The 13,787-nt window shown below is 40.1% G+C and overlaps 1 protein-coding gene across 2 annotated transcripts in view; it reads right to left on the bottom strand.

The window, feature by feature from the left end:
• Positions 1-13,787, bottom strand: part of TNPO1 (transportin 1) — an 88,116-nt gene that overhangs the window by 51,865 nt on the left and 22,464 nt on the right. For both annotated transcript variants that reach the window (XM_058559451.1, XM_058559527.1), the window contains exon 2: positions 1,331-1,444. In XM_058559451.1, coding sequence (XP_058415434.1) covers positions 1,331-1,444 — 114 coding nt within the window. The remainder of the gene's footprint in view (positions 1-1,330; positions 1,445-13,787) is intronic.

Genomic DNA, 13,787 nt, shown 5'->3' with positions numbered 1-13,787 from the left:
CAATGCCCCAGGCACAGAGAATCAACTGTAAATTTGACTGCTAGCCCAAGTACAGCACCAGGCATAGAAAAGGTACTTATAAATAGTACTAAAACAAGATATTATGATATACAGCGCTGTAGAAGGCATTACAATACAGTTTTGGGTTTGGCTAACTTAAGAAATATGTCGCATAATACCTACAATTCATTAAATATCAACTCCTATCATTCCTAGAGCTATGACAACAAAAATTAAGACAGAGCCATAGCAAGAGTTCAGATACAAGCTCCAACACCGCCCCAAACTATAATCCTTTCCTCAGTTCCAGCAGTATTCAAACCAAGGGGCTTTAAAAAATCCAAACAGACCTACATCATTATCCCCTCCGTTTTTAAATAAGCAGTATTATACTAACCAAGAAGCTAAGTACTTAATCATCCACCGAAGGCTTGAAGTTACAGCAACGCAGTCCTTACTGGAAACTTATTTACCAGAGCTTCCCATGAAAGTGTATATAACTTCACCTTCCAGTGTTTTAAATTTAACTAAGCCCCAGCTACACTAAAAAAGCGAGTGAGCTTACCAAATCTCATATTAAGTAATTTTGCTGCTTCTTAACAATAAAAATCGAGTTCTCTGCAAAAGTAACAGACTTAAGTTTTTTAAACAATTAACTTCTTTGGTCTTAAAAGAACAGGGATAAAAAAATGCATTTGTCCCCTTTACTGGATCCAATAAGAGATCTCCATTTGTGCACAGTTTAAGGCACAAGGGAGAGCACGCAGAGCAGAGGTTCTGCGGCTTCTCTCAACCTGTCCTGTCCCTAAAACGGGAGCAGTAGGACCCTCCACCACTGCCTCCGGGAAGACTCGGATAACAGAGCAGTCAGTCTTGCGCCCAAGACTGAAAAAGGAGCAGGGAGCCTGCAACAGGTGCTGGCGCGAGCCCCCCACTCCAGCTCTCCAGCCCTGTCGGGACCGGGCCTGGCAGAAGCCCAGGCCGCGGCGCCAGTTCAAACCCCGCGCCAGCTCCACCCCACGTCCGCCGGCGCCCGACCGGACTCCGCGCACGCAGGCCCCGCCGCCCGGGCCGGGCCGGCGCCCCCACCCCTCGGCCGGCCGGCCGGCGGGCGGGCGGGGACGTGGCGGCGGCGCACATGTCGCGATCGCGGGCGGCCGGGCGGCGGCCGGAACCCGGGCCCAGGCCGCGTGCGCGAGGCGGCGGGCGGGGAGGGGGAGGGGCGGCCGCCGGGCCCGGCCCGGGAGCCGGGAGCGGGGAGCGGTGGGGGGCGGGGGGAGCGGTGGGGGGCGGGGGGAGCGGGCCCGGCGGCGGCGCGGCGGAAGGATACTTGTTGCACGGTCCGCTGGATGGTGGTGTCCGGGGACTGGGACTCCTTGAGCAGCTGCAGGATCTGCTGGAGCCCCTGCTCGTCGGGTTTCCACTCGTACTCCATCTTGGTTTGCTGCGAAGAAAGCAACAGGAAGACGCGGCCGCGTTACTCGCGCGCAGCCGGCCGCCGCGCCGCCGGCACCGCCCTGCCCGGCGCCCGACCTGCCTGCGTGCCCGAGACGCGGGGCGGGGGCCGCACGGCGCGGAGCGACTCTGCTGCTGCGCGAGCCCGGCCGGGCGCCTGAGTCACCGCGGACTCGCAATCTGGCCCCGGAGCCGCGCCGGCCGCCCGCTGGGTCCTAGTGCCGCGCGGATCGCCCCGCCCACCGACTGCGCGCCGTGCAGATGAGACCCGTTCAGAAGGGCTCGCCAGAGCCCAGTCCTTATCAAAGTCCCCGCCAAACAGCTGCAGAGATGTGAGCTCGGTTATTAGTCATTTCACGTTACCGTGGTGAATTATGAAGAATGACTGAAATAGGGAAAAAAGCCTGCTAATTCTCCTGACAGCTCAACAACACTTAGAATAAAAATGTTTACATTTCAGTTTGATATATAAAGCACTAAATACTTAGTCTAAAATAATAAAGATGCATTGCAATCACAATCCATACTTCGAAAAACACTAAATGTTGCATTTACATTTGCAGAACCGGATTGAAAAAATGCATTCTTTCATAAACGTCAACTTTTGAACTCTTAAGTGAAATAAATTCCATCTGAAATAACCACATTTCACAACGAAGGATTTGCGGCTGAAGGAAAAGGAAGAAAAATAATGTAATTTTACGATTAGTGTTTAATTCCATTAGTGTGCTTCCACATACATTTTCTCCTTTGATTCTCACTCCAACCTGGGGAGGTATTATTTGCCCCCTGGTGGCAACTATGGCGCAAAAAGATCTGAGCAAATTACCTCAGTTAATTAGTGAAGATTGGGAGAAAACAGGTTTCTTAAGATACTACGAGTTGCATCTGCTACAATCAATTGAAACTATTATATCAATGACAAGTTTCATTAAAACTAAATGCTTAAAGAAAAACAAAACTTAAGTATCAAGCCTGAATTATTTGTAAAAACCAAACTAAGTTTGCTAAAGAAGAGGATTTTTCAAATGGTTCTACTATTGCAGGATGGTTTGACAGGTGAAATTAGTCCCTTCGTAGTTGGAGTCCCTTCCTAGTAGGGGTAAAAAAACCTTACCTGACCTTATACTGCACCTCTCTAGTTAGCATTGTTGTTGTTCTTGTTGTCTACCTTTTCCTCTCTCCTTCTTTACTCTTATTTTCTGCTTAACATCCTGTAATCTGGATTTGCTCACCACCTTCTACAGACTTTCTAAATAACCCAGCCCAAACTTTTCTTACTTAAATAAAAACCCGAAAAAACAAAAACCACGATCATCTAGACATAATAGCTATCAATAATAGTGATAATCAATAATAAAATGATAGTGTTTTTATTCCAGTCTTCATTCTGTGTTTATATGTACATTATATTATGTAATAATGAGATTGTCCTATTTCTTGCCCAACTTCATATATCATTAAATGTTTATTGAAACTATTTTTAAAAAACATAATAGTATTCCATTGTATTGCTGTGCTGTAATTTTAATAAACTTTTAGTTGATATAACATATACACAAACCTGTACAAATCATAAGCATACAATTAGATGGATTTTTACAAAATGAACACACACCTGTGTAACCAACACCTACATCAAGATATAGATCATTACCAGTACCAAGGTTTCTCCTGTACCCATTCTCAGTCATCGACCCAGTCCAAAGTAATCCTAGCATTATAATTTCTATCATTATAGATCTCTCCACCTTTCTCCTTTTCTTTTTACTTCAATTACTTTCAATGTTCTTTTTAAAAATTACAAAAACTATATTATAACAAATCAAACAACCTGGTTGTACAAGGAAAGTTAATTCGATCTTACCTCCAAGCTTACCTCCCTGAAAGAATCACTTTCAACAGTTTGATAGGAATCCTTCTATACTTTTCTCTATTCTGAAACATACATATGGTTCTGGTTTGTTTTTTTAGATCACATTACATACTACACTCTAACTCTACAACTTTTTTTTTTTTGGTGAGGAAGATTGGCCCTCAGCTACCATCTGTTGTCAATCTTCCTCTTTTTGCTTGAGGAAAATTGTTGCTGAGCTAACGTCTGTGCCAATCTTCCTCTGTTTTGTATATGGGATGCCGCCACAGCGTGGCTTGATGAGCCGTGTGTAGGTCCACACCTGGGATCCAACCTGTGAACCCGGGGCTGCCGAAGTGGAGTGTGCGAAGTTAACCGCTATGCCACTAGGCTGGCCCCTCTACAACTTTTTAACACACAACATAGGATGGCCATCATTCCAAGCCAGTACATAGAGATGAAAGTCACTCTTAATAGATGCACATTGGTCTTCAGAATGGCCAGAACATAATCTCTTCAACCATTTCTTGATTAGCTTCCAGGTTGCTTCTACTTTTTTGCCACTATGAACACAGCAAAAAACATTCTTTTACCAATGTCCTTACAAAGTAGTGGCAACCCAGTGAGATTATTAGCCAAAAGTAAGTGTATTTAAAAATTTCTAACAGTTATTAGCAGATTACTTTCCAAAAACAGTTATACAGTTCACATTCACCAACAATATGAATGTTTCCCATATCTCCACCAGTATGTTAATTTTTGTGAATCTAATGGGTGAAAATTTCATCTCTCTCCATACTGGGCAGGAGTGTGTGTGTGTGGGAGGAGGGGCAGGGAACCTTAGTTATGAGTTGGAGCTGCTAACATGCACATCCCACCTGTGGAGGTAACATTTGGACGGCCTACTTAACTCCCTAGCTGCCCTTCTGAACAAGAAACTAAAGCCGGGGGCCAACGGCAGATAAGGCATCTTCACTGTATCCATCCTGAGGATGACTGCCCCTTGATATTATTACCATGCTTCCTTCTTGATCCCTGCATTCAAATAAATACAATTCTTTTTCTTTTCTTTCAAACATTTAGTCTTAAGAACATTTAATTTGACTGGCCTATGATGATGGGATACGGAGAACTAAGACAAATGGTTCCCTCACACCTTCTCCAGTTATCTGGAACAAAAGGCTCTCAAAAATATTTGATTGGTAATTACCTGATAAGAGATCTCAGGCCACTCTCAACTTCCATACCACATTTTTTTTTTATTGTGGTAAAGTACACATAACATAAAATTTAGCATTTTAACCATTTTAAGTGTACAGTTCAGTGGTATTTAATAGCCATTAAAATTAGGAAGAATCTTATGGTAGGGTAGCCAGAGAGACTATATGGTTATTTAGATAATGTCTGAAGTACTCCAAGCGAACCAAGCACACCAGAATTTTATGAGGTAGAAATCATTTACTTAAACAGTAAACTACACCTTTATGAAACAGAATATCAAGATTAATATTGGATTTTCTTAAAATAATTACTATTTTTTTTGCATGTTGAAGACTCAGATTTAAATATTTCAAAAAACGGGGGCTGGCCAAGTGGCGTATGGGTTAAGTGTGCACTCCGCTGCAGCGGCCCGGGGTTTGCAGGTTCAGATCCCAGGCACACACCAACGCACGGCTTGTCAAGCCATGCTGTGGCAGCATCCCATATAAAGTAGAGGAAGATGGGCACAGATGGTAGCCCAGGGCCAGTCTTCCTCAGCAAAAAGAGGAGGACTGGCATCGGATGTTAGCTCAGGGCTGATGTTCCTCACAAAAAAAAAAAAAAAAAAAAAAGGAAGGAGTGGGACTGGCCTGGTGGTGTAGTGGTTAGGTTCGCACATGCTGCTTTGGCGGCCTGGGGTTCGAAGGTTCGGATCCTGGGTGCAGACCTACGCATAGCTTATCAAGCCATTTTAACCACTTGGCAGGCGTCCCACATATAAAAAAGTAGAGGAAGATGGGCACGGATGTTAGCCCAGGGCCAATCTTCCTCAGCAAAAAGAGGAGGATTGGCAACAGATGTTAGCTCAGGGCTAATCTTCCTCACACACACAAAAAAGGGAAGCAGTACTCAAAATTTTTCTCTTTTAGAATAGACAAATCATGCCGATTGGCCCATGGCATCCAACGGTGACACCTCCCCTGCGAAAAAAGGCATTTTGATATGCCAAGACAGCTAGTTGAACTGTCTAGATAGACGAAGGCACCAGAATAAAAAGTAGCCTGCAAGAGGTAAGTCACTGTAAGATACCATTTTGGGCCTTCAGAAGACCAAAACTCACTCAAGAGCCCTAAACTGTCAAGAACTTAAATTTACATAACAAATTTGAATTTGCTAGAGTTGAGAACGATGTGAGGTAAAGAAGCCAGACTGGTTGGAAAAAAGTAAAAATATTTAGTTTCTTCCCTGCTGGAAGGGCTGTAAAATACAGTTTAAGAAGCAGACAGGATGTCTGGACTCAAGTAACCTAAGTTTACATCCTAGTTCTTCCACTTAGCAGCTGTGAAAACTTGGGCAAGTTAATCTCTCTGAGCCTCAGCTTCCCAGCTATAGAATGAAAATACACCAGCTCTCTAACAGAATTGTAGGTACCTGCCTGGCAACCAGTATGATTTGAAATGTAGTAGTTCTAATTGTTCCATCAATGGTGCTCTACTGCCTACAAGATAGAACCTAACATCTGTTCATGGAAGAAGCTCTGGTCCATCACCTCCAGGGACAGCTTTTTCTCCTACAAGTCAAACTCTAACTTGATGCTTCAGCAACACCAACTGCGCCTCTCGTACCTCTGAGCCTTTGAGTAGGGGTTTCCTGTCTGGAAGGCCCTCTTTAAACTTGACCATTTGGCAAACTCCTTTTCACTCTCCAGAGCTATGCTCATCTATTCAATTTCCAAATATTTATTGAGAGTCTTCCTTTGCACTATGATGGATACTTGATTCTATTTCTCTTCTGTGACTTTATTCCAGCACCTCCCCACAAGACTTAAGTGTTTCTTCCATTACAGATCTGTAGTTTATACCATTACAGATCTGTAGTTTATAGCTATTTCCATTCTAGAAACTGTCATATTGTATTATAATTATTTCCAGGTCTGTCTTAGCAATAGACCATGTGTTCCTCGAGAGCAGGGTCTTTCTGCCCTCTTTGCCTAGCAGAGTCTGATTCAGTAAATATCTGTTGAATAAATTCTATTGTTGCCATTAATTTAACTGAACGAATATTAAGTTGGGCAACTACCGTGTGCTCAGTGAGCATGGAAGATTCAAAGTAAGTAAAAAACTGTTCTTGCCCCCGCTAAGTCCTCATCTAGTGAGAGAGGCAGATGTGCTGTCTATGAATGAAGTATGAATGACGTGCAATAGGAAGAGAGAGGAAAGGGAATATATTCTGCCAGGAAATGGAGAAGTATTTTCCCCACTCCTCGTTCAGAGCTTCTATTTTCTTCTAATCTCAATTAAATTCATACAAATATTTACTGAGCAATCAGATGTTTCCACCTATATGGTGAATCGCTGTGAATGTGATAATGTGATAAACACTGCCATCAGTGACACGACTTCCCAAATGTGAACAATTGGTAGAGTTCCAAACAAAACCAGGTACAATCTTCCTTCAATAATACAGTAGTTTTATTCCTGGAAAACTCAACATTTAACTAAAATCCTGCAAAAAATTCCATGTGCATATGTAAAATCGAGTGAGGCTCTAGGCTTTGACAGCTATAAATAGATTTTTTTCACCTACGTAACCACCTAGTGGGACACTCAAAAGTCATTCAGGGCTTAAGATAATTCTTTTTGTGTGTGTGTGAAGAAGATTAGCCCTGAGCTAACATCCGATGCCAATCCCCCTCTTTTTGCTGAGGGAAGATTAGCCCTGGGCTAACATCCGTGCCCATCTTCCTCTAGTTTATATGGGACGCCGCCACAGCATGGCCTGACAAGCAATGCGTCCGTGCACGCCGGGGATGTGAACCTGCGAACCCCGGGCTGCTGAAGTGCAGCGTGCGCACTTAACCACTATGCCACCGGGCCGGCCCCTTAAGATAATTCTTTATGGTGAACATCTAGCACCCTTCACCCCACTCACTAAATGGCAAGAGCACCTACCAATTACTAGGACACCCCCCGAGACCAGCACTGTCTCTGTGGAGAACGACTACGGTAGGAAAGTACAGAAGCTGTGGGGACATTATGCTGACCCAGTTAGGAGGTCAGGAAAGGATTTCCTTGAGGAAATGACTTTTTACCTGAGATCTAACAGAAATTTCCAAAAAGTGAAAGTGAGAGGAAGGCAGGGGTTAGAGGACCTCACAGACCATGGCAAGAGGTTTGGACTCTATCCTAAGGCTAACTGAAAGCTTGTGAAGGGGGCTATATATAAACTGATAAAAGATATGATCAAATAAAAATATGGAAAAAGTTACTCCTCCTAGGAAGTAGAAATGGGGAAGGAGAGGCTCATCTTCTGCTGTTCAGTTTTTTATGTTAATTTTCACAATAAGCATAATATTTTTATAATAAAAATGATTTAAAAACCCTCAGGCCACAATGTGGGAAATCAGTGGGGGGGTTGGGGGGGGGAGTGGGAAGAGCCACAGGAAGGCCTAATTGTCCAATCAGCATTTAAAATAGAGTTTTAGTTTGTTAGGGGAAAGGCTGTCATGTTTCACGGAGAGCCAAAATATTACCAAAAATTCTAGTATTTTAATATTAAAGACTTACACACATCTATTATTTTGTCAATAGTATTGATAGCTAACGTTGTCTGAGTAGCAGGCAGTGTCCTAAGCACTTACATGTGTTAACTAATTCATTCCTCAGAACTCGATGATGCATTAAACTACATTTTACAGATAAGCAAATCGAGGCACAGAGAAGTTAAGCTACCTGCCTAAAGTTACTCAGACAGTAAATGACAGAGCCATGATTCAAACCCAACCAATCTGGCTCCAGAGTCCAGTGTCTAAGCCCCTAATATACTGCCTTCCTAACAGAAACATCAATTCCTTGTAAACTGGGAAACTAATCATAAATAAAACCATTTGTAAACTAAAGAAATAACATGTATTTGATACTTTTATAGTGAGATAAGAGAAAAGTAAAAATCATACTTCATTATTGTAAAAATTATAACAGATCTAAAAAACAGTATGTACACAGTGTGAAAACATAATAAAAATGAGATATTTCAATAGCATTGAGAAAATGATTTCAAAACATTCTAAATCTAATCTTCATGACATCCCTTTGTTCTAAGTAGGTGGCATTATCTTCATCTGACAAGCAGATAAATTAAAATACAGCTTAAGTAATTTGCTGAATCATTTCCTGAATGTGAATCAGATCTGCAGACTTCCAAAGTAAATGTCTTTTATAATGTTTTTTTACAAAAAGATGCTATGATGAACAAGCAAGAAAAAAGATCAGAGATGTCCGAAGGGCAAAAAGAGCAGGTTATTTTTTAAAAATATTTAATAAAACTTTTATGAGAAAGTGAACTAACGTTCTGGTATGAAGGGGAAGTCTAAATGCAGCTGATTACAACTAGATTGAAGGGCAGAGACCACAGCATATGGACCCCTGATGTGATATGGTGCTAGGTACACAGCAGGCTTTAAATCATCCTGGATTGACTGATTAGGGTAAATGATCTAGTTCACCACTTGGAAGAATTATGCTAAGAGGTAAAAATTATAATCCTCTGCATTACAATTTATTGTCATCTAAGAGCTGAAAGATTAACAGAAAAAAAAAAAAGAAAATGAAAAATAGGTACTAAGTAAAATTTAAATAAATGTATTCTCAGAGTGCCCTTTCAGGAAGACCTTTGAAAAAGACCAGATATGTGACTCGAATGTTAAAGCTTACAAGCATCAAAAAAAAAAAAAAAAAAAAAAAAAAAAATCTAGTATCGAAGTGAGTAGGTGAAAAGAAGGAAAACTTGATCTCAAAACTCAATCCAATCTCCAACCAGGTACTTCCTGTATACTCCAGCTCATTTAATATTCACAACAGCACTATAAGGTAGATATTAACTCCATTTTCTATTAACTGAGGTTTAGTAGGCTGCCTGACCATACGTGGCAGATTAGGCATTCAAAACCAAATCTGTGTGATTCCAGTCTGGACTGTGCCTAGTAGTAATAACGGCAACCCCGTTATCATTTATGGAGTGCGTCTATGTGCCAGTTATCATGCTAAGTGCTTTAAATGCATGATCTCATTTAATTCCATGAGTAGGTACTATTATTATCGCCATTTTACAGAAGAGGAACAGGCTTAAGAGAAGTTAAGCAATGTGTCCAAGGTCACAGAGATAGTAACAAACAAAGGCAGGACTCAAGCCCAGATGCACCCGACTGCAGACGCTGTGCACTGAACCATGCTGTCATATTATTTTCATTCTGCCACCTTCATGCACATGTGACTAACCCTAACAGAGCTCTTGGGTAGACTTCTTGTGTATACTTCTCTCTTCCTTTCTATTCCATGCACCAGCAAGAATTCAACAGCTCTCTTGATGAGTGTCGACTTTCTTCAGTTCAGGTGTGATAACTGCACTCTGCTTTTCAGAGTTTAAACTTTTCACTTTTAAAGATTTTTATTTATTGGGCCGGCCCCGTGGCTTAGCGGTTAAGTGGGCGCGCTCCGCTGCTGGCGGCCCGGGGTCGGACCCCGGGCGCGCACCGACGCACCGCTTCTCCGGCCATGCTGAGGCCGCGTCCCACATACAGCAGCTAGAAGGTTGTGCAGCTATGACATACAACTATCTCCTGGGGCTTTGGGGGGAAAATAAATAAAAAAATAAAAAAAAATCTTTCCCCGGTCTGACCCCGGGCCACCAGCAGCGGAGCGCGCCCACTTAACCGCTAAGCCACGGGGCCGGCCCTAAACTTTTCACTTTTAATCAACGTAAAAGAGTAATAGGAGTAATACTTGCCATATATTTAACTTTTGGTCATACAATTTTCATCATCAAAACACCAATTCTCTGTTGATTTCTACAACAGATTTAACTATCACAATTGGTTTCACTCTCCATATATGTTAAGCTACTTAAACCAGTAGTTCTCAACCCTGACTGCACGTTATACTCACTGGGAACTTGAAAAAAAATATGGTGCCTGTTTCTCCTATTCCCCACTGATTCAATATAGGGGTGGGATCTAGGCACCTGGGCATGGGTATCTTTAAACATCTCCCAGGTAGTTCTAATATCAGCCAGTTAAGAATCATTATATTAACTCAATAAATCTGCTCCTGGCAATTTTCATTCACTTCTCACTCTAATGAGCAGCAGTGTTCTAATTTTACTAGAAATAACAGAAAATAGGAGAAAGAGAAATAGAACACAGACTATACCAATTAACATGGAAACATTACTAACCACTAGAAAAATGTCTCTGATGCAAACTAAAACATAAGAACATACTGTTTAAAGTCACATCATAATTTGCACTACTTGTTAAGGACTGCATGTGTTAAAAGCTATTAAGTGCATTGTTCATTTACTTTGTAATTTATCAGTGACAAAGGATGGGTAAGGAGTTGCACTTAAGTTCTTAGAAATGGAAATTTAGGAAAAATCAATATATGGGGGAATAACATAAGTTGTTGTCATGTAAATTAAATATATTAAGTAAATTATAAGTAAAATATACTAGATAATTACGGTCCTTGACTGGCCAAACATGATTTAAATTCATATATTAAATCAACTTATCTTGCAAATGATAACATCTTTCTTCAAAGGGCAATATTAAGTCATTCATAAAGCTGAAAGTAAACCCTTCTAAATAATAAGCCCACACATTAAAATACAAACATACAAAATAAGTAAATTAGGTCTCTGATTGTTTTAGCATTGTAGATTCATTAATGAGCTTTACTAGAGATCTTCCCATTGCTACATTCAATTGACTATTGTCATTGAAAATGTCAACCTTACTCCAGTAGTTTTCATTTCTGTGACATCAATTAGAAAAAAAATGCTCTCGTAAAGTCTTCTCTAAGTATTATACCATAATTATAATTCCATTTCAGAATGTTGACTGATCATTGCCACATGGTTTCAGGTAAATACAACGCTTAATAATTTTCAGAGTACTTTCATATCCTATCTCACTCAACTTTCAAAACTGTAACTGGAGGAAACAGTGACGTTAAGTAATTTGCCAAAAGTCACTCAGCTAGTAAAGCAACTGGCTGAAAACTTCCCCAACTTGGGGGGAGAACGGAACATTCAGATTTATGAGGCCCAAAGGACCCCAAATAGGTTGAACCCAAAAAGGGCTACTGCAAGACCTTATAATTAAATTGTCAAAAGTCAAAGACAGAATTTTGAAAGCAGCAAGAGAAAAGTGACTTGTCACATACGAGAGAGCCCCCATAAGACTATCAGCAAATTTCTCAGTGAAGACTTTGCAGGTCAGGAGAGTGTAATGATATTTTCAAAATATCGAAAGAAACAACTGTCAACCAAGAATACTATACCCAGCAAAGCTGTCCTTCAGAAATGAAGGAGAGAGAAAGACATTCCCGAACAAACAAAGGCTGAGGGATTTCATCACCCCTAGACCTGCCTTACAAGAAATGATAAAGGGCATTCTTCAAGCTGAAATAAAAGAATGCTAATTAACATTGCAAAAACATATAAATGTGTAAAACTCACTGGTAATGGTAAATATATAGTAAGACAGATTCTCTAACATTGTTAATGGTGCTGTGTAACTCATAACTCTAGTCTAAAAGTTAAAAAACAAATGTATTAAAAATAACCATAGCTACAATACTTTGTTATTGGATAAACAATATAAAAAAGATGTAAATTATAACATCAATAACCTAAAATGTGATGGGGGACTCGGAGTAGTAAAAATATCAAGTTTCTGTATGTTACTGAAGTTATCAGCTTAAAATAGAATGTTATAAATATATTTTATGTAAGCCTCCATAGTAAATCCACAAAAGATAATGATAAAGGAGTCATAACAAGACACCAAATCACAAAGGAAGACAGCAAGACAGGAAGAAAGGAACAAGGGGGCTACAAAATAGTCAGAAAACAATTATCAAAATGGCAAAAGTACATCCTTACCTATCAATAATTACTTTAAATGTAAATAGATTAAATTCTCCTATCAAAAGATCCAATGATATGCTGCCTACAAGAGACTCACTTTAGCTTTAAGCAAACACACAGACTGAGAATGAAGAGGTGGAAAAAGATATTTTAAGCAAATGGTAACCAAAAGAAAGCAGGGGTAGCTATACTTATATCATACAAAATAGACTTTCAGCTAAAAATGGTCTAAAGAGACAAACAAGTTCACTATATAATGATAAAGGGGTCAATCCATCAAAAAGATGTAACAATTATAAATATTTATGTACCCAACACTGGAGCACCTAAAAATGAAAAACAAATATTAACAGACCTAAAATGAGAAATGAACAGCAATACAATAATAGTTGGGGCTTTAATACCCCACTCTCAACAACGGATAGATCATCCAGAAAGAGAATCAACAAGCAAACAGTGGACTTGAACAACACTATAGAACAAACGGACCTAACAAACATACACAGAACATTCCATCCAACAATAGCAGAATAAACATTCTTCTCAAGTGCACATGGAATATATTCTAGGATAGATCATATGTTAGGCAACAAAATAAGTCTCAACAAACTTGGAAACACAACATACCAAAACTTATGAGATGCAGCAATAGCAGTTCTAAGAGGGAATTTTACAGCCATAAAGACATACATCAAGAAAAAGAAAGATGTCAGATAAACAACCTAACTTTACACCTCAAGGAACTATAAAAAGAAGAACAAACTAAGCCTGAGGTTAGCAGAAGGAAGGAAATAATAAAGACTAGAGAAGAAATAAATGAAATAGAGAATAGGAAAACTAAATAGAAAAGATCAATAAAACCAAGAGTTGGTTCTTTGAAAAAATAAACAAAATTGGCAAACCTTTAGCTAGACTAACCAGGAAAAAGAGAAGACTCAAATAAGTAAAATTATAAATAAAAAAGGAGACATTGCAACTGATACTACAGAAATAAAAAGGATCATAAGAGACTACTAAGAGTAGTTATACACCAACAAACTGGACAACCTAGAAGAAATGGAAATTCCTAGAAACAGAACCTACCAAAATTGTTCATGAAGAAACAAAATCTGAACAGACCAATAATGGGTAAGGAGACTGAATCAGATCAAATCCCAACAAAGAAAAGTTCAGGACCAGATGGTTTCACTGGTGAATTCTACCAAACATTTAAAGAAGGATTAACATCACTTCTTCTCAAACTCTTACAAAAAACTGAAGAGGAGGGAGCACTTCCAAACCCATTTTACAAGGCCCACATTTCCCTGATACCAAAGCCAGATAAGGACACTAGAAGAAAACTACAGACCAA

The sequence above is a fragment of the Diceros bicornis genome, chromosome 1, assembly GCF_020826845.1.
Source record: "Diceros bicornis minor isolate mBicDic1 chromosome 1, mDicBic1.mat.cur, whole genome shotgun sequence".
Taxonomy (NCBI): domain Eukaryota; kingdom Metazoa; phylum Chordata; class Mammalia; order Perissodactyla; family Rhinocerotidae; genus Diceros; species Diceros bicornis.
Note: the sequence above shows the minus strand (reverse complement) of the source record. Positions and strands in the feature narration are given on the sequence as shown.